This window comes from Podarcis raffonei, chromosome 1 (assembly GCF_027172205.1).
Source record: "Podarcis raffonei isolate rPodRaf1 chromosome 1, rPodRaf1.pri, whole genome shotgun sequence".
NCBI classification, from domain to species: domain Eukaryota; kingdom Metazoa; phylum Chordata; class Lepidosauria; order Squamata; family Lacertidae; genus Podarcis; species Podarcis raffonei.
Window position 1 is genome coordinate 62,192,471 of NC_070602.1, and position 24,213 is coordinate 62,216,683.

General features: G+C 41.3%; 1 protein-coding gene across 1 annotated transcript; it reads right to left on the reverse strand.

The window, feature by feature from the left end:
• Positions 1-2,517: 2,517 nt before the first annotated feature.
• Positions 2,518-24,213, reverse strand: SLC5A12 (solute carrier family 5 member 12). The gene is made up of 15 exons (XM_053389445.1): positions 23,566-24,213; positions 21,259-21,324; positions 18,327-18,378; positions 17,634-17,701; positions 16,456-16,610; positions 15,440-15,580; positions 14,645-14,774; positions 13,888-13,976; positions 12,608-12,720; positions 9,835-9,902; positions 8,517-8,603; positions 6,905-7,080; positions 6,334-6,437; positions 4,762-4,892; positions 2,518-3,155 (listed from the first exon to the last, which is right to left on the reverse strand). The coding sequence occupies exons 1-15, from the start codon at positions 23,920-23,922 to the stop codon at positions 2,991-2,993; spliced, it is 1,902 nt and encodes a 633-aa protein (XP_053245420.1). The 5' UTR covers positions 23,923-24,213; the 3' UTR covers positions 2,518-2,990.

The window sequence follows — 24,213 nt, forward strand, 5'->3', positions numbered from 1 at the left end:
CTATTTCATTCTCCTTCATTTTGCATTTGCGTATAAATTTTGAAGTGGGGGAGGCAGTGGGGGACTGGTGGGGATTTATAAAAAGAAACCCTTCATGCAAAACCTCTTCTTGTATCTGCCTTTTGAGAGGACTGAAAGTGAAAGAATCAAAATGTGTATATAGAAAAGCCTTATATATATAGTTGGGGCTCTAACTGGCACATAGCCTTGTGTAAGAGGGCACATAGCTCAAAAGAGGACGTACTTCGATTTTAGAAAGCCCCAGGTTTAATATCTGACACCTCAAATTAAGCAAATCTTAGGCAGCAGAAACTGGAAGGACCTGTATCTGAAATTCTGCAGAGCTGCCATTAATCAAAGTAGACAGCATGGGGCCAGCTAGATAGATCAATAGTATAATGCAGTCCACAGTTGCTTCATGTGTTTATAAATCTAAAGCACTGGAGATGGATTGGCACGTTACAATGTAATATTTGTCAATCGCAAGATCATTTAATGTTGGATTTGAGTATTGAGTGGCTTTTTCAGGTGCCCACCTTTTGTATACTGGGCCCTAATTATTATGCATATTTCACCTATCTCTGCCCCTTACATTGTACGGAAAAGCTTTAATAATATCAGAAGATAAATGGAAGCATTCCTTCACCAAGAACAGAGTAATGTCTGTCCTCTTTGAAAGCTAGTTGTGTACCTCTGGAGCAGTGTCTCCATCTGTTTTCCCCATCATCCCTGACTGGTCCTTCTAGCTAGGGATGATGGGAATTGTAATCCAAAAACAGCTGGAGACCCAAGTTTTGGAAACACTGCCCTGGAACATGGAACCTTTTCAAACACAGAGTGATATGTTCCCTTCTGGGCAACCTTACAGAAGCCACACGCCAAGGATGTGATGGGTCAGAGGCAAAAGTGGGTGGAGCAACTGGTGTTAATTTTACTTTTGTACAGTGGGTTCTTTTCTGTACACTCACAGGCATACACACACTTACTTCCATATTCCATCCAGACAAGAAAGATGCATTACCAGAGTTCAAGGATAATCTTTATTTCCCTTTATTGTTTACCCTTAATTAAAGGATGACCAACTTGTAGCCCTCTAGAAGTCATTGGACTCCAATTCCCAACAGTTAGTGGTCAGGAATGAGAGTACAACTGGGGGGCTACGTGTTGTCCCATCCCTGACTTAATCTTTCAAAGTACATGCAGAGGGTGGAATTTGAAAATGAAACAAAAATATTTCCCTAGAAAATGCCAATCAAGTGAACAAAGATACCATGGCATACACTTCTTATTTTTGGGATGCTGTTTACTTTACGAAGGTTTACATGTACAAATTCAAACTAATGACTGTATCATTCACATCTGAAGATTGCACTTTTGTAATAAATTTGGATATTGTTAAAGCGAGCACCATATTTCTTCTACCAATGCAACTCTTGCACCTCAGTTCACGCAACAGAAGTAACTTAGCCTTATTCCATAGGTAGGCAAATCAAGGCCCAGGGGCCGGATCTAGCCCAATCGCCTTCTAAATCCAGCCCGCGGACGGTCCAGGAATCAGCGTGTTTTTACATGAGTAGAATGTGTGCTTTTATTTAAAATGCATCTCTGGGTTATTTGTGGGGCATAGGAATTCATTCATTATTATTTTTTCAAAATATAGTCCGCCCCAACCCCCATAAGGTCTGAGGGACAGTGGACCGGCCCCCTGCTGAAAACTTTTACTGACCCCTACCTTAGTCTGTCAGCTGGTGGCAGGTCAAGTCAGGCTGGAGTTGCAGGACCTTGGACAGTTCCAGGCAGAAAATGTGGCTCTACAAAGTCTGGAGTTCAACTGAGCACTGTTATCTTTCTTGCCCCCTTTACCAAACTGTTCAAAGTCTTAAAATGATACTTCTTCCTTAAAACCTAGCACTCCATTGATTTTCAGTATGCTCTGCCTTGTGGGTTGCCTGCAAAGCTGCAGAGGTACAGAGGAATGTGAGGCCCCAGTATGAAGAAGCATCTACCTTGAAGGTGCTGCCTCTGGGAGGTCCCACTTCAGCACCAGTTGTGCAATTTGCTCCTGCCCAATGGAGGCTCAGGGCTTCCTTGCACAGGTAGTGTTGGAGTCTGGATCTGGGCACAGACCTAGTATGCACTGCTGCCTTTCCTAATCCAATTGGTTCCTCCCTCTCTGCATCAGAGACCTGTCAGCTGCTCAGAGTCTGGGGTCTAAAAACAGAAATATAGAACCATTGTTTCCTATATGGCAGGGTAAATCAGTGTGAAAGGGGACATTTCAAATTTCCCTGCAGAGCTTTGCCACTGTTTTTAGTATTCTCAGTAAAACCTCTCACAGCATTACTGAGCATTCACACAGCAGGAGTAATAATAAATGGGTACATAGAATAATCAGGTCACCCCTTCCCCCCTAAAACAAACAATGTTGCCAAAGAGCTCAGTCACTGAAGATCTTTTCACAGCTTCTCTGATCAGCCACAATGGGAAAATCCATAATGAATTTTAAATCACACCAAATTCTGCAAGTACTTTATTAGGCAACCTGTGGTACTCCAGAGGAAAAACTCTACAATGACACTGTAGTTTGGTCAGGAAATATGCATCTGTAGCATAGTTCATATTTTAGAATTCCATGTTAAGACAAATGGGAGACGAATACCCAAGTTGCACTGGCAAAAAATACAAGGGGATTAAAATAAAAAAACTTTTTAAAGAGTTAACTGCATGCTCCATTCTTCCTGAAAAACACACACATGTATATGTCTTTCCATCTTTTCTCTCGCCACATTCACCACCACTGAGTCTTAGAAAAAGTTTCTGTGTTATAAAATGACTTCTGAAAATAAAAATAAATGCACCTTCTAACCCTCTACTAAATTATAATTAAATGCCTCCTCGGCTACTCGTAGTGCCACTGATTTGTTTTCCTAAAGTTTGGACAATTCCATGCCATTCCTATTGTTAGCAGGATGACCTTTTTCCTGTACATCCTAAAAGTAAGATTCCGTCTCTATGCTTGTATTAGTGTAGGATTTTTCACTTGGGTTGTAACCAGGTAAGTGACCCAGCATTTCTTTATTGAATCCATTTGTAAGGGCATCATTTGCTTCTGCCTTCTTTCCAAGACCTTTATGCAGATCATCTTCTGATCCCTCCTGAGAAATAATGTAAAAAGAAGAAGAAGGAAGGACAGTTAAGTCAAGAAGTGGATTAGTTTCCATTCCCGCTTGTAATGGCCCCAAATGCATATGAATGTGAGTATACAAGTGCATACCAGAACTTTGCACATTTAAAGTGGATTATTAGGAAGCTAAATAGCTCAGATGGTAGAGTCTGAGACTCTTATGCTCAGTCTCCATGTTGGGCAAAAGATTCCTGCACTAGATTACCTTCATGCTCCCTTCCAACCCTACAATTCTATGATTCTATAGCACTCTAGAACAACAAATCCACTTAAAACACACATGAGATTTTTTTTGTGTGGTTTGGAAAGTAATGGGGAAACGCTCTGGGATGAACAAATAATGAATTTGCAAATTAGGACAAACGCAGGATGAATGACCATTGTTATGCACACGCGCGCGCACACACACACACCATAAACAAATCAGAATGAACAATGAATAAACAGCTCATCTGGAGGAATCCTTATACGTACAAAAAGGTCATAAACTGTCAGACAAGGATTGGGAAGCTGTAGAGGGAGCAGCTTTGGAAACTGAGAGAGATGTGAGTGAAACCTGGGAGGGTGGCCTGATGCCAGTGAGTTCATTTTCTGGCATATAAATGAACTGGTTGCATTGGCTTTCATATACAGCTACACATTTAAGAACCACAAAGAAATATTTGGGATAAAGCTTTTCTAGATATGGATTGTTTTGTATAAGCATGGCTTGTGCCAAAAGTCTTTTTTGGGGGGGGCGGTATAGATGACATTCACCAACAGCTATTTCTAGAAATATAGTTAAAGTAACATGACTGAAATATTCTATGAATATTGTATATTCCTTGATGATCATATGCATTAGCAATTGCAATTTACAAAAAATAAAATAAAAACAAAAAGCTGCTTAGCTTTTTTTGATTATATGTTATTTTAAGTGTTTTATGAGTAATAGGTGGTGTAAATTTATGCTTGTATATGTATCATCATATATAGGCCATTTTTTTCTAGAAAAAGAGGTGATAGAACTCAGTTCTGATGAGTTCCAGTTGAAAACAAAGCCCTGATCCTATACTGGTTGGAAAACTGATGTTGCTATCCAACAGAATTATAGAACAATATGTCCTTTCCTGTTAACTCCGGAACTATGGGGGTGTTTGAAAATTGTCTCTTCCATCGGCAACCAAATTGCATTAAATACTCAACTGCTACTGGGGGGTTACTCTAATGGTGTTTGTTTCCGCAGCAAGCAGCTGACAATGCAATCCTCAATCTAGTATCCTTTCAGAAACCTGCCTCTTAGATATTTCCGTTCGGAAGAGTAGCATACTGGGCCATATTGGCCATATTGCCATGAAATGTGCATTTCAATTAGCACTGGCTCCCGGCTGATTGTGTTAACCAACCCACTGTACAAGTTTCTCATGATGGTGAATTGATCTGCTATAGAGGTGGCATTAAAAATATAAGTTCTGTTATCAGGTTTGGAAGCACATATTATGATAATGCACTCAGCCTAAATTGGCTTGTGGGTTTAATGGAGTCCAGAGTCCAGCAATTGCAGGAAATATGGGAGGCTTATAAGGAAAGAGTCTCACGTGAAGTGCTTTGCTGTCATCATGGTCCACTCCACACCAGCACAAGTGTTTGCATTTATGAGACCAGAAGCAAAACAGGTTGCAGACAGGGCGAATTAAGAGTGGCTTGATATCTTCTCCTTTATTTGGACCTTGGCAGAAGAAAGTAAGAGTCAAGCATCTATCAAAATGCTGTTGTTTATTTTGTATAATAATATTCTATGCAAAACATTGATAATATGAAACAAAACATAGATCTATTCTTTTATAACCACGCTGACTAGTCTAGCACAAAATGAATAGAGTCCATGTTCCCCCAGTTCAACTAGGAATTTGGATTGGGGTGGGGTTTTTTTTGTAATGAACGTTATTTATAGAATTTGCATTCTGCCCTTAAACCTGAAGGTTCCTCTGCTACTACATAATAATCTGTTAAGCACATTTGTATTGATCTCTGTGTTTTATCAACTTGTCAGTTTCAACTGCCTGTTTTAGCTTGATCAGCCGTTCTTTGATAATTTGAATTATTGCTGATTTCCAGAAAAAGGCTAACAAAATGCTGGAGAAGAGCTGAGATCCTTATCCCCAACCTGGGCCCATGAGATTTTGTAGAGCTGCCACCACATCCACAGCCTAGCAGCCATGGCGGAAGGATTGGCAGGATGTTTGATATCAGCAGCATCAGCAATGACATTGTCTACCTGGCCACCATTTTGCATTATCATATCTTGGACTTTTTAGTACACTATGTGGGTAGGTGGGTGGGTGGGGGAATGGTGGTCATCCCCCTCACACACAAGAGAATATTCAGATAAAATTCTGCAAAGTCGCCTTCATTTTCTAGGAGAACAAGAAAATGAAAAATGTCAAAAAAATTCTCACCAAAAAAATGAGTTCTGAGAAATTGAAGCTCAGACTGAAAGTTGAATCAGACTTGAGAACATACAGCTCACTTAAAGGCAAATCACTCATCCTGTGCACTTCAAAGTGCACCCTCGTACCTATGGGACCGCCTCTTCTGGTATGCCCCACAGAGGACCTTACGGTCTGCTAACAACACCTTGAAGATCCCGGGCCCCAGGGAAATTAGACCGGCCTCAACTAGAGCCAGGGCCTTTTCAGCCATGCCCCGGCCTGGTGGAACGCTCTCCCACAAGAGACCAGGCGGGATTTGACATCTTTCTGCAGGGCCTGCAAGATGGCGCTGTTCCGCCAGGCCTTGGGACAGGATGCAGCTTGACTTTCCCTGTATAAATCAATCCTGAAGGAGGCCCCAACTCGCTCTCAGGTCCTTGTATGATCAGTGGAAACAGTTGGTCCTGGCAATTATTAACCACTCTCAATTCCACCCTGATAATTGCCAGCTGCCCGGATTTTAACTTGTCTGAATTAATTTTAAGATGTATTTTAATTAATTGATGTCTGTTTTTATGCTTATTGTGTTGTTTTTATGATGTTAGCCGCTCTGAGCCTGGCCTCGGTCGGGGAGGGCAGGATACAAATAAAATACTATTATAATGGAAAAGCTAGTATCAGTTTTGTAGAAGAAAACAATGTCAGAGTCCGGACCACAAAATCCAGTAAAGAACTGACCTGTAACCAAACTGATCAGAAGCCCCGCAGCAATACATCCAAGACACCCAACAGCACTATAGTAAAGATAGGAGAGAGAATACCACGTCTCTGCCAGATGTGGCCTAGGATGATAAATTTGAGGGACAGTCAATATATATGACCACTTTGAGCAAGAATTGGTTAATTTATCATACCTTCTAATTCCCAGCTCCAAAGAAGAATGACCACCATTGTGCAACACCCACACGCTAGGGCAGAAGACTCAGCAGAAGCCCATGTTTTGCAGAAGTATGGACAGTCATTATGGGGCAAAACAAAAAACAAAAACAACCTACCATAATTCATGGGGTGGGAGGTGGGGAGATGATCCAAATAGCCCCATAAAAACTCGATGGCATTTTGTAAATGTCCCCAGTCCAGGATTTTAATATAGCTGGGGATTGAGCTCAACAAAATAGTAGCAAAGGGAAGAGTTTCACTTTCTAATTAAACTATTCTGTAGTCAACCACATTTGCTTAAAAACTACTGCTAATCACAGTTGTCTCCATATTGTAGCTTGGAAGGAGAGCAGCTGAGAGAGAATCTTACCTGATGGGAGATGAGGTAGGGAACATAGTTGGTACAGTCTCTGTATTATTGACAATGCACTCAGCTGTGGAAAGGTATAATGGAAGGGCCTTTGCAGCTGGAGCAGGGTACACAAAAGCTCCAAAGCCAACCCAAAATGCCAAGGTGATTCCAGTAAGGAGTCCTCCCAAAGCACCCTTAAATCACAAAAGAAAATTAGACATTCACAGTATTATTGGAGACTCACAGGGTAAAGTGCTTGCCAGCATTACCAGCTGGAAAAGGGGTTGCTCATCTCTGGAGCACATTTTCAGTGTCATCTCCATATCACAGTGGGGAATAGACCAAATCCTAAACCCTCCATGGGTCATGGATGATATCAAATAACCCAAATTCAAAGGAAAGTATTGGGAGTACCCTCTAATTGCACTTCCGGTTCTTTCCTTTTTCCTTTGGGGCTCAGCTTGAACTTGGGCTGGGCTGCAAAAGAAGATGCCTACCCAAAGTGGGACATGCAATCCTATACTTTTACCAGGAATTGGCTGCATTGGAAGCTCACAATCAGGAACTTACAAGCATAGCTGACTCCTGCAGGCCTTACTGTCAGCACAGATGAACAGATCAGTGCTGCCAGCAAGCCCTGCTTGGGCAGGGATTGGCTGCACTAGGGAGTTCCTGAAATCCCCAGTGCAGCTGATCACAGCAGGGCTTGTTATCAATGTCAATCAGCTGATCAGCAATAACAGCAAGCCCTGCTTTCAAAGAAGAAGTGGGATTGCATTTGAAGGCTCCCTATTGTTCCTACCCCACATGGGACACAGTTTCGTGTGGCTTGGGGAATACAGCCAGATTAGGTCCCCAACTAGTGCTAATATGAGCCACAGGCTAGATGGTCCCCCACAGCTAACATATAGGATGTACTACAACCCTTAACCATACAGAATTACCCCTCTCAGTGGTCTGCTTGGTGAAATGATGTGTTTATGGGGCAAACTAAATGAGAACCAGGTTATCGTATGTTTTTCATATGCAGTGTGATGCAGTTTGCTAGGTTTTGCACCAGCACAAAAACCAGTAATAACAGCAGGCCAATCAGTCAGTGTTACTCAAAAACCAGCTCCACCAGGATTTTCCTCTCCTTCCTCTCCAGAAACAGCCGCTCCACCAGGATGCAGCGAGTATTAGTAAGGAAGCAGCTCTGCTGCAAATCCAGCTCCATCCGGCTGCTCCTTCCATCATCTATCACCCAGCAGCAGGCATTCCGTCAGGTTGCAGCACAGAGAGAAATGGAAAGTAATGCCACAGATAGACCAACTTTTGGCTCCTCCTCACTTTCATCTGATTCTAATCCAGCTGGTCACTGTAAGAACTTTGAGACTAAGATCTAATGCCTAAATTTGCCTCTTCTTTTCCTGCCTCTTCCCTCTCAATCCCTTTTCCATTTTGTGTTTTATGTCTTTTAGATTGCCAACCTGAGGGCACAAACTATCTCATGACTGATTGCTGTAAGATGCCCTGGGAGAGTTTTCACTGAAGAGTGCAGTAAAAATTGCTTTAATTGGTTGATTGATTGGCAAGAACAAATACTGTAAGTGAAATGAGCTGTCTTGAAAATGTGATTCTTTTTACTTACTTTCCAGTTGGTACAGGGGAAAATGATCCCTAGTGTAAATAATCCCAGCATAGGTCCCCCGCACATCCCATGAATGCTAAGTGAAGCCTGTTGAAAGGAAGCACGGGAGATGCTTTAGAAAGCTATTTATTGTCATCAAGTGTCTCTGCAGCATCCTTCTATAATGGTTCTTTCAATTTCTTATCTCAGAGAACATGCTTTTTCTATTTCTTCTTTGTGTGCCATTTCTTGACAGAGTTAAAAAAAAAAAATCTGTATTCAAGTTTAAAGAAAGGAGTTCTTATATTTCCTCTATAAATAGTAAGGTATGGAAGGGGAATTAGCTTTTTGAACCAATACATTATGGCAGCGCATTCCACCCTCAACGAAATAGATGCCCCTAATGTATTCTTGATATAAGAATCAGTGTGGATGGATGGAAGAGGAGTTTGTGTGGCTTTGGCCCCAACCACTAATCCTGCAGCCCCAAGAGAGAATGCAGCCTTTATGCTGAAAGATATTCTCCACCTGCGGCTCTCCAGATGTTGTGGAACTACAACTCCCATCATCCCTAACTATTGACTTTGCTGGTTGAAGCTGATGGGTGTTGAAGCCCAGCAATATAGGTCAGCCACCATTAATCTAAAACAAAGGAAGCATGATTTCTCCCTCCCTTTCATATGCAACATTTAATCAATAGATCAAAATTTAATAAATCACATGAAATGATTTAATCAATTATATCATTAAGCAACTAATAATTTCCTTAATTGGCTAGCAGTTCAAATAGCAAGTAACTCGAGACCCAGACACATGCCTGAAAGCATGTAAAAATAATCTTTCTGGATATCCCCTGTGCATTGAGGAGGCCCTGTGATGAACATGAGGGAGAGCACTCCCCAGGATCTAACTTGCAATGCCAACAGTTTGCTTGTTCAAGGGCAGACCCTACAAGTTGAAACAATACTGGAAAATCCAGCCCGTTGTTACACACGAGGGTTGCTGGACTGGGTATTTGCTCATATCTCCAAGGATCCCATTTTGTTTCAACATACTCAGACTAAGAAAAAGACTGGATCTTAGTTTTGACCAAATAGAAGAGTGATATTTCATCCTGCTTATCCACACAAGGAAAAGAATTAATGCAGAAAAGAATGGGGGCAGGGGTTCCTAGTAGCAGCAAACCCATGGGTATGTGGAGCTCCCTGGTATCTCCTATGACCAGACAAACTTCGTGTACTAAAGGTGCTGGATTGTCACTTCTCATGGGAGAAAACACAAATTCCTGATACACGCAGGGGCTCCAGTTCATACCAACCATCTTAAAATATGTAGTTACCTGCACAACAGGACCCATGAACGATGCTGCTACTGCCATGGAAGTACATATCACTCCAAATACTATGCCTGAAAAAGAGTTGTCCACCATCATCAGCTAGGGCCTTGAACATTCAGATGCACTCTTGTGAGATTTTTAACCCGTGAAAGATCTCCATGATTCTGAACCTGTGTTCTGCAACCTGATATATGCCCATTTGGGGGTCTGTTCATTCGATTACTCTGCTTACTGGTGTCAGTACCAAAGGATGCCCTTTGCTTGGAATTCTCTTCCAGACAAGTCATCTATGACATTTTTAGAACATGGGGAATAAAAACCTTCAAACTTCAATTATTCATAGTTAGAAGCCAACACGGTTAATTCTGCAGCTTAATTCTGAGTGTGTATAAACGTTCTTATCCTCATCTTTATAGAAAAAGATAATCTGTATTCTTTTTAAAGCTCTTAACATCTCACAGTGTCAATAACATCTGTATGGAAAGCTGAAGCTTAATATGAACAAAACCATATCCTATCGAATTCAGAGACTGTTGAGTAGCTCTTTGACTGTGTGACAGATTTTTCATGGTATTAATTTCAGCTCAACACAGTGCAGTGCTGAAAACTGCTGTGCATGATACCTCAGTAGATCAAGGACGGGCCCTCTAGATGCTGCTGGGCAATAACTTCCACCATCCTTGACTATTAGCCAGGCTGTCTGGAGCTGATGGAAACATGGCTCTGACAACACCTAGGGGGTCCCAGTCAGATGCAATAGATGAAGGTTGCTCTGAGCTGCTTATAGAACATAAACAGATCATTAGTTTGTACAGCTCAGGACCTTCTATTCCTACTTAACAATGCCTCTCCAAGATCTTCCCAAGGGTACAGTTGGAAATATTTTTATGATAGGGATAGAAACCCAGACCTTCTAAATACAAAGGATGAGCTATGCCATCAAGTTGTGGTTCCTTTCATCTGCTGCTTTGACATAAGCAGCACGGACACCATGTAGCAGTGGAGCACAAATCATTAAATGTACCATGGGATAAAAAGTTCAGCCATCTTATTAGCCTAATCTTATGTTGCACTGGCATCAGGCCAGACATTCACTTATTTTTTAATTTGGTCTATTGGGTTTGCTTCTTTGCTTGTTTCAGTTCACTTTCAAGGCCGGTCAATGGCCAATTAAGTCATGTGTAAATTAATTAACTTTTGCAAATAAGAAATGGGTCCCCCCTCCCCTTGGTCAAGAATATAAGAGCATAAGAAGAGCCTGCCGGATCAGGTACAGCATCCTGTTCTCACAGTAACCAGGTACCTCTAGGAAACCTGCAGGCAGGATTTGAGCACAAGAGCACTCTCACTCCCTATGGTTTCCAGCAACTGGTATTCAGAAGCATTGCTTCCTCCAACTATGGAGGCATAACCATCATAGCTAGTTGCCATTGATAGCTCTCTTCTCCATGAATTTGTCTAATCCTCTTTTAAAGTCATCTAGGTTGGTAACCGTACTTGCCTCCTGTGGGAGTAAGTGCCATAGTTTATGCACTGTGCAAGGAAGTACTTTCTTTTATCTGCCCTGAGCATTCAGCTTCATTGGATGTTCTTGAGTTGTAGTGTTTTCTCCATCCGCTTTCCACATGCCATGCATAATTTTATAAACTTCTATCAATGTCGCTTTTTATTCAACTTTCTTCTAACCAGGGTTTCCCAAACATGGGTCTCCAGCTGTTTTTGGACTACAGTTCCCACAATTCCTGACCACTAGTCCTGCTAGCTAGGGATGATGGGAGTTGTAATCCAAAAACAGCTGAAGACCCAAGTTTGGGAAAGCCTGCTCTACGCTAAATGGTCCCAAACACTGCAGCCTTTCTTCATAGAAGAATGCCTCCATCTCCAATATAATTTTAGTCGTCCTTTTCTGAACCTTTGCCAACTCTACAATATTCTTTTTGAGGTGAGGCAACCAGAATTGTGCACAGTATTCCAAATGTGGTCACACCATGGATTTGTATAATGGCATTATGATATTGGTAGTTTTATTTTCAGTTCTTCTCTTAATGGTGTTTAGCATGGAATTTGCCTTTTTCACAGCTGCTGCCCCCTGGGTCAACCTCTTCACTGAGCTATCTACTATAACCCCAAGGTCTTGTTCCTGGTCCATCAGTCAAGTTGGTCTATGTAAACAAAATCAGAGCTAGATGGGCCAATGGTCTGACTAGGTATGCTATGTTCTTAACACTTCACTCCAAAATAATAAAAAATAGTTTGCATGGTTACTGGTACAGCAACTTCTCAGGGAATGACTCCAAAACTATTATCAATAAAAATCAACTCAAGGACAATAGAGGTTAAATGGCCAAATATCCATTAAGTGATGACATCATATTTTGCATATAACTATCCATGGGCAGTAAACCCCATTCCAGTATCATGCATCATGCAGTAACAAGCATGTGAGATGGAAAGTGGGAACCTGTTTATTGGCCCTCTCCCAATGATGCTCCACTCCCACCTTCCATACATTGGGGAGAAGGTCTGTGGAAGGGAGCCTGTTCTGTGCCCATATGCTCCCTAGCACTTAATGCCTGAACAGGGCTATAATATACAAGGAAAATGATCAGACAGGCAAATTAACAGTCACCTTAATGGTAATATTAAGGAGTTCAAAAAGAATGCAGGATTTGTAATATATTGGAATCATGCAAATGACCTGTTAATTTTAGTAAGATCTAGTAGCATATTTGTGGCCTTACAGTTCAGAAGAATCAAATCCATTTACTGTACCTACATAAGCCTTTGCTGACCCAAGTGCTCGTACGTTCAGAGAGGTTTGGTAAGCAGTGCTTGACAAAATCTTCAAATGTGACAGTTGCCAGAGCATTTATACTTGCAGCCACAGTGCTGTGAAAGTGAAAACACACATTGTGAGGACTTCGGCTGCATCACAACCACAAAATAACATAAGAAGAGCCTGCTGGGTCAGGCCAATTGCCCCTCCAGTCCAACATCCTGTTTTCACAGTGGCCAATCAGATGCCTATGTGAAGCCTGAAAGCAGGAGCTGAGCACAACAGCACTTTTCCCACTTGTGATTCTGCCATTCAGAGGCACACTGCCTCAGACAATGAACATATAACATGGATATTGTGGTTAGTAGCCACTGATGGCCTCGTTGAATTTCTCTAACCCTCTTTCAAAGCCATCCAAGTTGATGGCCATTACTACTTCCTGTGGGAGCAAATTTAGCTACAGGTCCCAGAGTGGGTTGCACTGCTGTGAAGTACGCTGGTTTGGATATTAACAATCCTGAGTGCTGATTCACACAACTCTAAAAACTAGGAATGTCTGTGTGAGAGGAGAACTTAATATGCAGGTTGCGATTTTACATCACCTCTGCTTGAAAGCCTTTTTAGTGGTATGATAAGATGTCATTCTACATGAAACAGAATGGGGAGCAGCAACACAATCACTTCACCATGATTCCCCCCCACACACCTAAAAATAAAAAATACATCAACTCAGAGGGCACAAGGTTAACTACTCCAATCTACCCCCACCTTCCCTGCCAGCCTATTCAGACAGGTACCATTTTGTCTCCAGCTCTTGTCTGATTTTTACTCTTCACAAACACCTGACTGACACAGTATTTTCCACCAGAAAGACAGGGAAGTAGGAGTGACATATTTTCCCATTGCCAGCTTAACTTTTGTGCATGCTCATCTATGTTTCCTGACACCGGAGGTTCTTTTAACATGAAAATCACTGTTTGATAATTTGGTACCTAAGAGAGCATATTGAGGTTTTCTGATAGGATGAGAAAAATATGTGGAAATCTGCTTGCCAGAGCACATGACAAGCTCTGTGCTGGATTGCATACGAAAAGACAAAGCACTGCAGCATTTCATTGCAGAGACGGAGTTGGCAGAGTGAGAGAAATGATGCGGCAGATTCGAGAGCAGCAGCCCCACCAACACTAAACCCCTGTGCGATGCTCTGCTTGGTTTGCCTCCATTAAAACCGAGTGCAGCAGACAAAATGTGAGTAGAGGCAACCCAGTTAAAACACAGACCTTAATGTTCCACTGAAGGCACATGCAACAAATAATCCTGGTAGTCCAGGGGTTGTGGAAAAGATGATCATAACAAAATACGGCATTAGCTGGATGGCAGAAAAGAAAGGAAGGAAGGTTAGGAAAGTTTATTCACTCCTCTATGGTACAAAAAGCTGTTCTGTGGGGACCCTACAAAGTAGAGTCTGTCAATGTTGATTGTTATTTAATGGTTGTCCCCCCCCCCCATGTTTATAGTGGTTCTTGTTTTAATCTATATTATTATTTAGTAAATTTCTAGAACGCCCTTCATCTGAAGATCACAGGGTGGTTTTCCATATTAAATATAATGTGAGGTGAGGTGATGCTTAACCAATCCGAAATATCTTTTCAGTGAGGCAATATAACCTGGTACAAAACATTTGATATACAAATAACAGTGAAAAACAATGTTTTTAAGCAGAGGGAGCATTGCAGGAGGTTGGACTAGATGACCCTTGGCTTCCCTTCCAACTCTGCAATTCTATAATTCTATTATTCTATCCCATTTTCAGCATCACCCCTCCTAAGAGCCTTCCTGGCATGATGTGTATCTGCCCTCATTTGGCAAGAGTACCACCAAGCCTGACCCTCTAGCAACATTTAGAAGTGCAGTTTTAGAAGTGCAGCAACAAGTGAATTTCAGTAAGGGAAATAACAAGATTCAGATGTGTATTCTCGGATACATCCAATATTTAAAATGTCACATTGCATTTACGTATCTGATTGGTTGCTGTACCTGATCAGGTGCTGAAATAAAACCAGCCGTCCAAGGATCACAGGTCTGGAAATGGGAATACATCACCAATCCTGAAAGGACTGCACATGTCAGGATGACCCACAGCCCCAGTAAATTTAGATACAGTGCACTGAAGAGAGAAAAAGAGAAAGGGGTTATATGTCTTAAAAAATAAGTCATTCCTGTTTGCTACTTAAAAGAAAGATAGAATAAGATGTGTCCAAAAACTATGAGTGCCCCTTTTTCAAAGATTGTGGCAGTCATGTTGGCTGTATGTATGTGAGTGGTGTACACTAGTAATTCATAGAAAATATATAAATTCCAATCTGGTTTCTAACCCAATTTGGGGATAGAAATTGCTTTGGTCTCCTTGGTGGATGACTTGTGCTGGAAAATGGATGAAGAGAGTGAAACCCTCTTGGTTTTCCTGGACCTCTCAGTGGCTTTTGTTAACATTGACCATGGCATGCTTTTGAATGACTTACTGGGCTGCACTTAGGAGACACCCGTGATACAGGGGGCCCAGTGCTTCCTGGGAAATAGGTCACAGTAAGTGGTATTGAGAGACTTCTGTTCTATCCCATGGCCTTTAGACTATAGGATGCCTCTAGGTTCCATTCTGTTAACAACAATAAAGATCCCTTGGCCATCTTGTACAGTGCGCCCCCTCCACCCTCGTATTTTTTTTAGAAATTCACAGAAATAGTTGTGCATGCTTCCCCCCATAAATGGGCAGTTGCCTGTATGTCTCTTTAGTTATGTTCCAGTTTGGAACTAAATTTAATGCCTACTTACGCCTTGGCATGCTTTTCGGTTTTGCAGGAAATGCATCTTTGCATTGTGGACTGATTGACTCCATAGATTCCTAACCAGGTAAATGTCCCTCCTATAGCAATTGTCCAAAAGGTATGTCTTCTCAGGGGATCAACATCAAAGCTACATAAATGAGACACAATGGTGATAACTCATTTAGCCTCCACACGTCACACCTTAAGTTAGTTTAGGATGCTGCAATCCTGGAGACAGTTTGAATACTTAGATCCCTTTTACTTAAACTGGGTTGAAAAAGCATCACTATATCTAGGAATACAGCAGTGAGGTCTCTGTAAATCCACATACACAATCCCTCCCTTGATTATTATTATTTGAGGGAGGGACTTCAAATATGAATTGACTCAACATTCAAACAACATTTTCCTAGCTATAATACCTCAAATTATTCATGGAAAAGAAATACACATCTCCACAATGAAACAGAAAATGAGCTGGATCCTGACTGAAGGCAGTATCCAATTATCATGTCTCACAGATGTAAGGATTTCTGCTTGTGAAATGGGATTTCCCCCCATTTCTCTGTGTGCACCCTGTGCTCTCTCCAAAACTCCTGGGGGGGGGGTTCGGTAGAGCTCCCAGGACACATGTGGGGGGGGAGGGGAAGTCTTGTTGTGCAGGTGGAAATCCTTGTCCTGAAGTTTTAATAATTTAAATATGAGTTTTAGTGTGGCTGCCCCTGTTCTATGAACCAGCATTCATTTCAAGATATGACAGGACCACACTATCTGCAGTTTCCGGAAATGATTGAATGCCATCAGTTCATTTTTTGTTATTTTCTGTGCCATTTTTAACTTTTTAAAGCTGTTTTTATTATCCAAGGTAATCCACAACACTCCTCAGTACCTTTCAGTATCCAGTCTGTCCATACACAGTAGACAATGATAGACCCATCCTTGCTGGCCACTTTTAACAATACTGTTATTGACAAAGGAACAAACACGTCCATAGATCTGAGTATGAGAACCCATTCTGCTTACTCAAATATAGTGAGGCGTGAGCCATTCCGGGCATCTTCCCAAATGTTTGTGAGGCCCCCATTCGTAATAGTTCCTTGAACCAATACTGTTACGAACCCAATCACCATAACAATCAGTTGAAAGGCATCTGTCCAGACGACCGCTTTTAATCCTCCCTAAGACAAAGAGAGAGAAACTATATGTACTTTGTGTTTATTACAGGAAGAAGCCCAATCAAAGTTCAGACCTTAGCAAGATCTTGTCATGTTGAAAACCAATTTAGGGAGGAAAGAGAGGGAGGAAAGAATGCAATTAGTGCGGTACTGAATTCTCAAGAGGCTCTGCTATTTGCTGCAAAAGTTACCATTTCAGGAAGGTTTAAAAAATGTGTCTTTGTGATTTTCACACCTTTTCATAACATTCTGTTCAGCTAGTCAACTAGCAGGACACATCTGTTCAAGTCTATTCACAAATAAGTCCTATTTTCTTCCATCAGACTTACTCCAAGGTAAGGGCTCTAGAGAATTGCTACCTATGTGCAACCGTGTAAGACAGGGGTGCATAACCTGTGGTCTGCTAGATGTTTTTGAGCTGCAATTCCCATCATCCTTGGCCATGCCAGCTATGGCTGAAGGAGTCCAAAAACATTTGAAAGGCCACTCATGTCCTCTTCCCCCAACATAAGGGTATATGAAAAAATCACCTCCTTTGTATCAGTAACAGCATAATTTTATTCCTATTAACTCAGAAAGATGTCCCACTGTGTTCAGTGAAGCTTAATCCCAGGAAATTGTGATTAGGATTCCATCCTCTGATTATGGGAGAATGTGTATTACTCAATAATAACAATAGCAATAATTTTATTATTTGTACCCCGCCCATCCGACTGGGTTACCCCAGCCACTCTGGGTGGTTTCCAACATATATAAAACATTAAGTCTTCCCTATACAGGGATTGTAGGCTAAATTGAAATTTATCACTTACCGGTACTTGTTTATCTGAACCAAAAGACTTCGTCCATGCCCTGATAATTTCACGGAGTATTTTGAAACAAATTATGATGAGAAATTACAAGTTCTCCTTTACTGCGCACAAAAGCACAGGATCATTTTTTCTCTCACTAACATAAATATGAATCCAAATTATAAAATCCTTGTTACATAAGCTTTTTGAGTTGAACTGTATGTCAAGTACATACCAGGGTACAGTAGAAGGTGCAAACAATTCCTGTTGCAAATACTGAGCCCCAAAGATTAAATCCAGTCACTGCAAAACCAAAGGAAATAAAATTAGGCAAGGTTCATCTAGGGACACGATGAAATCTAAAATGTATTATTTTAGATAATAAAGAAAGACACAGCTTTTATTTATCTGTTTCCATTACCTCCTTTTACATCCTTTATAAGAGAAGTTCAATTTTATTGTTTCTCTGAATGATGCATACTATTTGCAGAGAATTCCTTACTCTGGTGAACAGACCAAATCTGGTTTAGAAGCTAAATGATGGAGTGTCAGACTGCCTAAGTCTATAGCCTTTCGAGGGACATCAGTTTGTCCTTGTTCACATTACACATGACATTAAGACAGAAGGGTGCAAAGAGAGAAAGTATCAAAGTACATGACATGGTGTTAGATCATTATGCTAAACCAGGACCTTTGCCAAGACCTTGAGTAGCACGTTCGGCGCACATCTCCGGTTACTTTTTAGCAAAAGGAAAACCTAGCAAATAAATAACATGATCCTGCATAGAAAAAGGGGGAGAGCTGCCAATGGGAAAGTAACAGTAGCAGACATAGATCTTTTCAGAGCATTTGGTGTTCACATTTCTGCTTTACAGTTCTTGCATTGTGACAATTGGCAAAGCTCTAGCATGCTGGCCTGGACACTCACCTTGATTGAGAGCCAGGGCTGGAGCATAGACAACCACTCCAGTGTAAAGAATCTGCAAAGGATCAGAAGGAATATGAAAAGGGCAAACTGGAATCTTGACTAAACCAGTTCTAAACAGACAACTGTCCATAGAAAAGAGCCAAGACTAATAGATAAGCAAAACAAAGGGCACAGGGATTCTTCGCTGCACCAGATTCTGTGGTTCCATTCATATAAATATATTCACTTCGGCCAGCACTGATGCACACACACAAAGGGGAGCATGTATTCATGCATGCATGTGAATACAGAGATAAGTTATTTAACACAACTTCTCTCACTCTTTTTTATCATCTCAGTTCGTCACATTTCCCAAATTTATATGACTATATCCAGTTGAGTTGCTTGCAGTGCCAGCGATCTAAATTTGCTTCCACCTGAGCAAATGGCTATTCTGCTTATAGCAATGAATATTTACAGCGGTCTGAACTGCAGTGTTGAGCAGTGACTAAACTGTCAAATGAGTCCCCAGGAGTTTGGGGCTCAAAATCCCCTTCAACTATGGAACTCATCTGGGCCAGTGACCCATCACTCAGTCTAGCCCACTTCCATAAAGTTGCTCTGAGGAAGAAAGGTGAGAGAGGACCATGCACGCTGAGCTCCTTGCAGGAAAGGTGGGATCAAAAATTAAGTAAATATTGATCATAATAGCACTTAAAAGGATTCAAAGGGATTTGGAAGAAAAGGTCTTGTGGCTCCTTAAAGACTAACTAAGACTGCATTCCCAGCCCACTTACTTGGGAGAAAGGCCCATTGAAAAAAATGGAATTGCTTCTGAGTAGACATGGTTAGGCTTGCACTTCAGATGACCACCTCAGGGTGGTTTATACATATACAATTATTAAAACTATAAAACACAACAACCCATTAAAACCAACATTGAATGCAGACCAAGGCAACAACAGAAAGTGGTCTCTCATTACAAATGGGCAACACTGATCAACTGTCCTCAATTGCCATTGTGGAGAGAGATGTCTTTAGCTAGGGTCAAAAACCATACCATGTAGATGCCAGCCATTTTTCTGGTGTGAGAGAGTCCCATAATCAGAATGCCAATTTGGGAAACATTTGGCCATTACTCCTGGCAACATTCATTGCAAGTTGCTTTTAACTTAAACCTTCAGGGTATATGTCTTCAAAGAAACATACCTAGGCATACAAAACCACATTTCATTTTGTGGTATCAGTGATATGAAATAGTATTAAATGCATGAGCAGATGGGGTGGGGGCTGGAGCAGTCCTCACTTGACCTTCCAAAATCTGCTGCTTACTGGACAGGAGAAGGGGGAAGGACAAGGTGGCAGGCAGATCATCATGGTTCAAGCACACCAGTGGATCAAATCCTGCCAATGCATTTCCACTGCACAGACCTCTCTACCATCTTGCCCCCTCCCTTCTGGTAAATGGAAAATTCCCTATCAGAGCAAATTTGGTGCTTCTGCCAATGTATCTGCACAGCAGCAACCTCCTTGCCAGCTCCCCCTTTCCCCCTGTTAAGAAGCAGCGACTCAGCTGTCAAGTGAGCTCCATTATCCCACTGTGCCATCTGCTACTGATTAAATGATACACATATCCAACATAAGTGTTGTTCAGAGTATACTCATTGAAATCAGTGGACTTCAGTGAGTCTAGTCTGCATTGGGTATCACCCATAGTGTCACACCAGGTAAGTTAGCATCTCGCTCTGAACTGGATTTGACAGTTCTGTAGAATTCTCCAAACAATCACCTAAACGTTTTGTAAGGTGAGCAGTTCATCTAAGTCTCAATGCATTGCTGGTGCTATCGAGTTGCATGGAATTCATTTGGAAGGTGGAATTGTGTTGGGAAACAAGAGAGTTCCCTGAATAGACATATGTATCTGGTTATCCACTAAGTAAAGTTAATTAAGCTTTACACTTGCTTTGCAAACTACCTTAGACATCAACAGAGTCCTCCTTCTAAGCTGGCAATTTGTGACCCATGTGATTTGTGAAGATTACTCTTGGATTCCTTCCAGGAAGTGGCTATTATTGCAATGTTAGGGAACATTCTTAGAAGCTGCCATGCAATTCTAAGGAGAAAAGGGAAGGATGTTCTCTTTATAGCACACAATGTGCAAATAATGCCAGATGTTCCCTGCTGTGCTGAAGCAAGCCATACTATTTCTCCTCAGGATGAATCTTAAAACAAATGAAAAGTCATTAGTCTGTCAGGCTCCTGGCATTGAGCTTACATGAAGCACGGTCTGCTTTTGGACATGAGTGTAGTCTTTGACAACAGTGGAATATTCCACATTCTGGGCAGAAACTTTGAGACATCTGCCAGAAATTTCCATACAAAATACATTGTGTCCCTGGGAAGAAGGAGCCAGTGGTTCTTTCCTGGCTTGAGGCAGGAAGTTCACTGTTCCTTTGCTCCTGACATGCAGCTGGAAAGCTAATGCATCTAAAATACTTTGAGCACCCCAAAGGTGCTACATAAATGCAAAGTAGGATGATCTTGTTGATCAGTTTCCATCAGTTGGTTCCAGTAGGCCCACTCTCTGATTTAGAAAGAGGAAATCTTCTTGCTGTATGCAGAATTCCATGGCAACCCGAGGACAAGGAAGAGTTAGACTCAAATGATGCTTTTCTACTAAAAAGAAAACCATTAAACCCCCAGAGAAATAATATTGCAGATATGATCATTTCCAAATAGTAACCTAGGGTCCAGAACTGCAAGAACTTCCCATCCTCATCTAAGATAGAGACACTCTCCATGCACATATGAACATTCTCAGCCACATCCTGTGTCAGCTGTTTCAAAGACAAAAATGGGAAGATGGGCAAAAAAGAGCCACACATACCGGATCACCTCCACACTATTTAGAAACCATGACATATACCACTCATTGAAATGTAAAATGTCTTACCGTTTGCACTATATAAATCATGGTTGCAGCCATGCGAACGGGCTTGTTAAACCTTAACTCCAAGTACTATGAGAAATGATGAATAGAGTAAATGCAACTTATGTATTAAATCATATTTGATATTACTCAATAAACAAAATCATATATGAAACAGTACACACATATAAAACAGTGTAATGCATATTTCAATTATGTCAAAATGTGTTCATTAATCTGAATGGATGTGGACTGCTTTTTTAAAAAAAATAATCTCTAATGGTGTCTTAAGTGATTTACTGTCCAAATTAATGCAACCAGAGTAGATGTGATATGGGATATGCATGATTAACAGCCCTGCATACCAGCTTTAAAGATCAGGGAGACGATGTTTAGCCTGTTATTTATTTTCTTTCTCCAATCTAAATTCCACAAGAGAGGGAGAATGCATTGCTATTAGCTTTGTAGAATTAAAAAAAGACAGGTATCAATGTTGCATGTGCCTTTTATCTGATGAGCACATAAGAACATGGGAAAAGAAAGGCTTTTCTCCCTCTCTTTATATTAAAACGTGACAAAGAAAGCACATCTTGGCAAAGCATAGTTAAGTTTTGGAATTTGCCCCCACAATATGTCATACTGGCCACCACTTTAGACAGCTTTAGAAGTAGATTAAGTGAATTCATGGAAGATAAGGGCCATCAGCATCTACTTGTGACAATGGTAATATTGCACCAGCATCAGAGACAGTGTGCTTCTTAATATCCATTGTTGGAAACCACAGGAGGAGAGAGGGCTGTTCTTCTCAGGTTCTGCTGGTGAGCTTCCCATTGGCTTCTGGTTGGCATTGTGAGAACAGGATGCTAGACTAGATTGGTCTTCATCCTTATCCAGTAGGACTTTACTTATGTTCTCATGGATATCCCAGGTCACATCTAGTTTGGCTTTACAGCAGTTCTGTACCTACATATTTAAACTGTCTTTACCCATTGTGTTGCACCGCCTGAGGCAAAACAGGTAGCAATCACCTTCCCCCCAAAGTCTTGCTTATCAGAGTTGTGCATGAGTTCTTGCTGGAACCTGGGAGCCACCACTGCAGTCATTTCTTCTTGCTTCTCTTGTGGCAGGCAGGTGGGTGCTGACTGCTGTGGTGCCCAAGAAGTGAGGAGAAGTGCCATGTCTCCTCACTTTTCTATCAGCAGCAACAGGGGCAGGCAGAGCACTGTAGTGACACTGCCTGAGGTGGCTGCCTCAGTCTACCTCAGCCAGCCTTGCTACACCCTATATCAAGGATTTGATACTACATATCCATATTTAAGTACAGATACAAGCTGTCAGCTATATCACAACACTCAGCTACAGAAATTGTACACTTTGTAGATCTATCTATCTCTTTATTCCAAACCACTGAACCTATATAATGTTCATAGTACAGGAAGTATCAAAAATAGCTGTTCTGAAAGAGAATCATTATTGATCTGGTATCCAGGCAAGGCCGATTTGTGCACATTTTTTATTTTTTAAAAAAAATCTTGCTAATGACCATATGTCATTCTTTACAGGTTTATAAAGCCATTTCTTTAACGTGCCATATCTTAAGATATTCATTCACTAAAGGATATCCCTTATTCTTTCATTCTGCTGTTTTATAGATTTTCACAGCCCATAATAAAATTGCCACAACAAACCTTAATAACCTTTATCAATAAAAAAAGGGTTTTCCATCAGAACTAGAAGCCTATTTAAAGTTACCTAAAGTACAGACCTATTTATTGTCATTACAGTGGTACCTCGGGTTACATACACTTCAGGTTGCATATGCGTCAGATTACAGACTCCGCTAACCCAGAAATAGTACCTTGGGTTAAGAACTTTGCTTCAGGATGAGAACAGAATCGTGCTCCGGCGGCGCAGCCCCATTAGCTAAAGTGGTGCTTCAGGTTAAGAACAGTTTCAGGTTAAGAGCAGACCTCCAGAACAAATTAAGTTCTTAACCCGAGGTACCACTGTACTGATTTTGACATACTGCATTAATCTAGACCAGCCACTGCCAATCTGATACCCTCCTGACAACTCCCACCAACCGCAGACAGAATGCCCAATGGTCCGAGATGATGAGTGTTGCAATCCAGCTACATCTGGAGGGTAGCAGATTGGAGGCAGCTGATGTAGACAGGTTGATACCCTCCATGCTGAGCTTGGCAGGCAATGCAATTTAGGATTAGAATGTTTAAAGAATCAGTATTGATGTTGTCACAATGCCTTCAGATTTCCAAATATAATGTCAAGATCCGTTTCTTGACAGAAACACCTTTTGTGAAAAGTGCTTACCTCATAAGTGCTTGTGATGCCAGATCTGTAGAACACAGGTAGGAAAAGTTCTGAAGTACAAATGATGACAAACATATATGCGAGGAAGAACAGAATGAAGGAAGCCCCATGCCGATACACCTCAGCTGGCGTTCCCAGCACAGTCACTGCTGACATGAAACTAGCAGTGAGTGACAGAGCTACTGGTCCACAAGTCATCTGCCTGCCGCCAACTAAGAAGTCATTGGAAGTGGTTTTTTTCCTCTCTGTGATTGCAAAAAAGACTCCTATGCCAGAAGAAATGAGAAAGAGTGCTGCAAAGACCACATAATCCCAGGCGACAAAATTGTTGACCTTCGGAGGGATGAAGGAGGCCATGGTGCTAATGCGTGGAGCTCTAGTCAAATCTATTTGTCCCTTTGTTCATTTAAGAGACTGAGCCTCCAAACGAGACAAGAAATGCCATCTCCATGATGTGATGATTTTATATTCTTATAATCAAGAGTACAATCCAGGATGCAGCAGAAACTTCAGATTTGGTTCACTCGAGAGTCGCAGGGATTTATTGCACAGACAGGATTAAAGGGACTAACTGATACTTTCTGTGCAATTATTACCTGTCTTGTCAAAGAAGTGTTCAAAGCTCTGTGAAATAACGGTTTGAAAGGA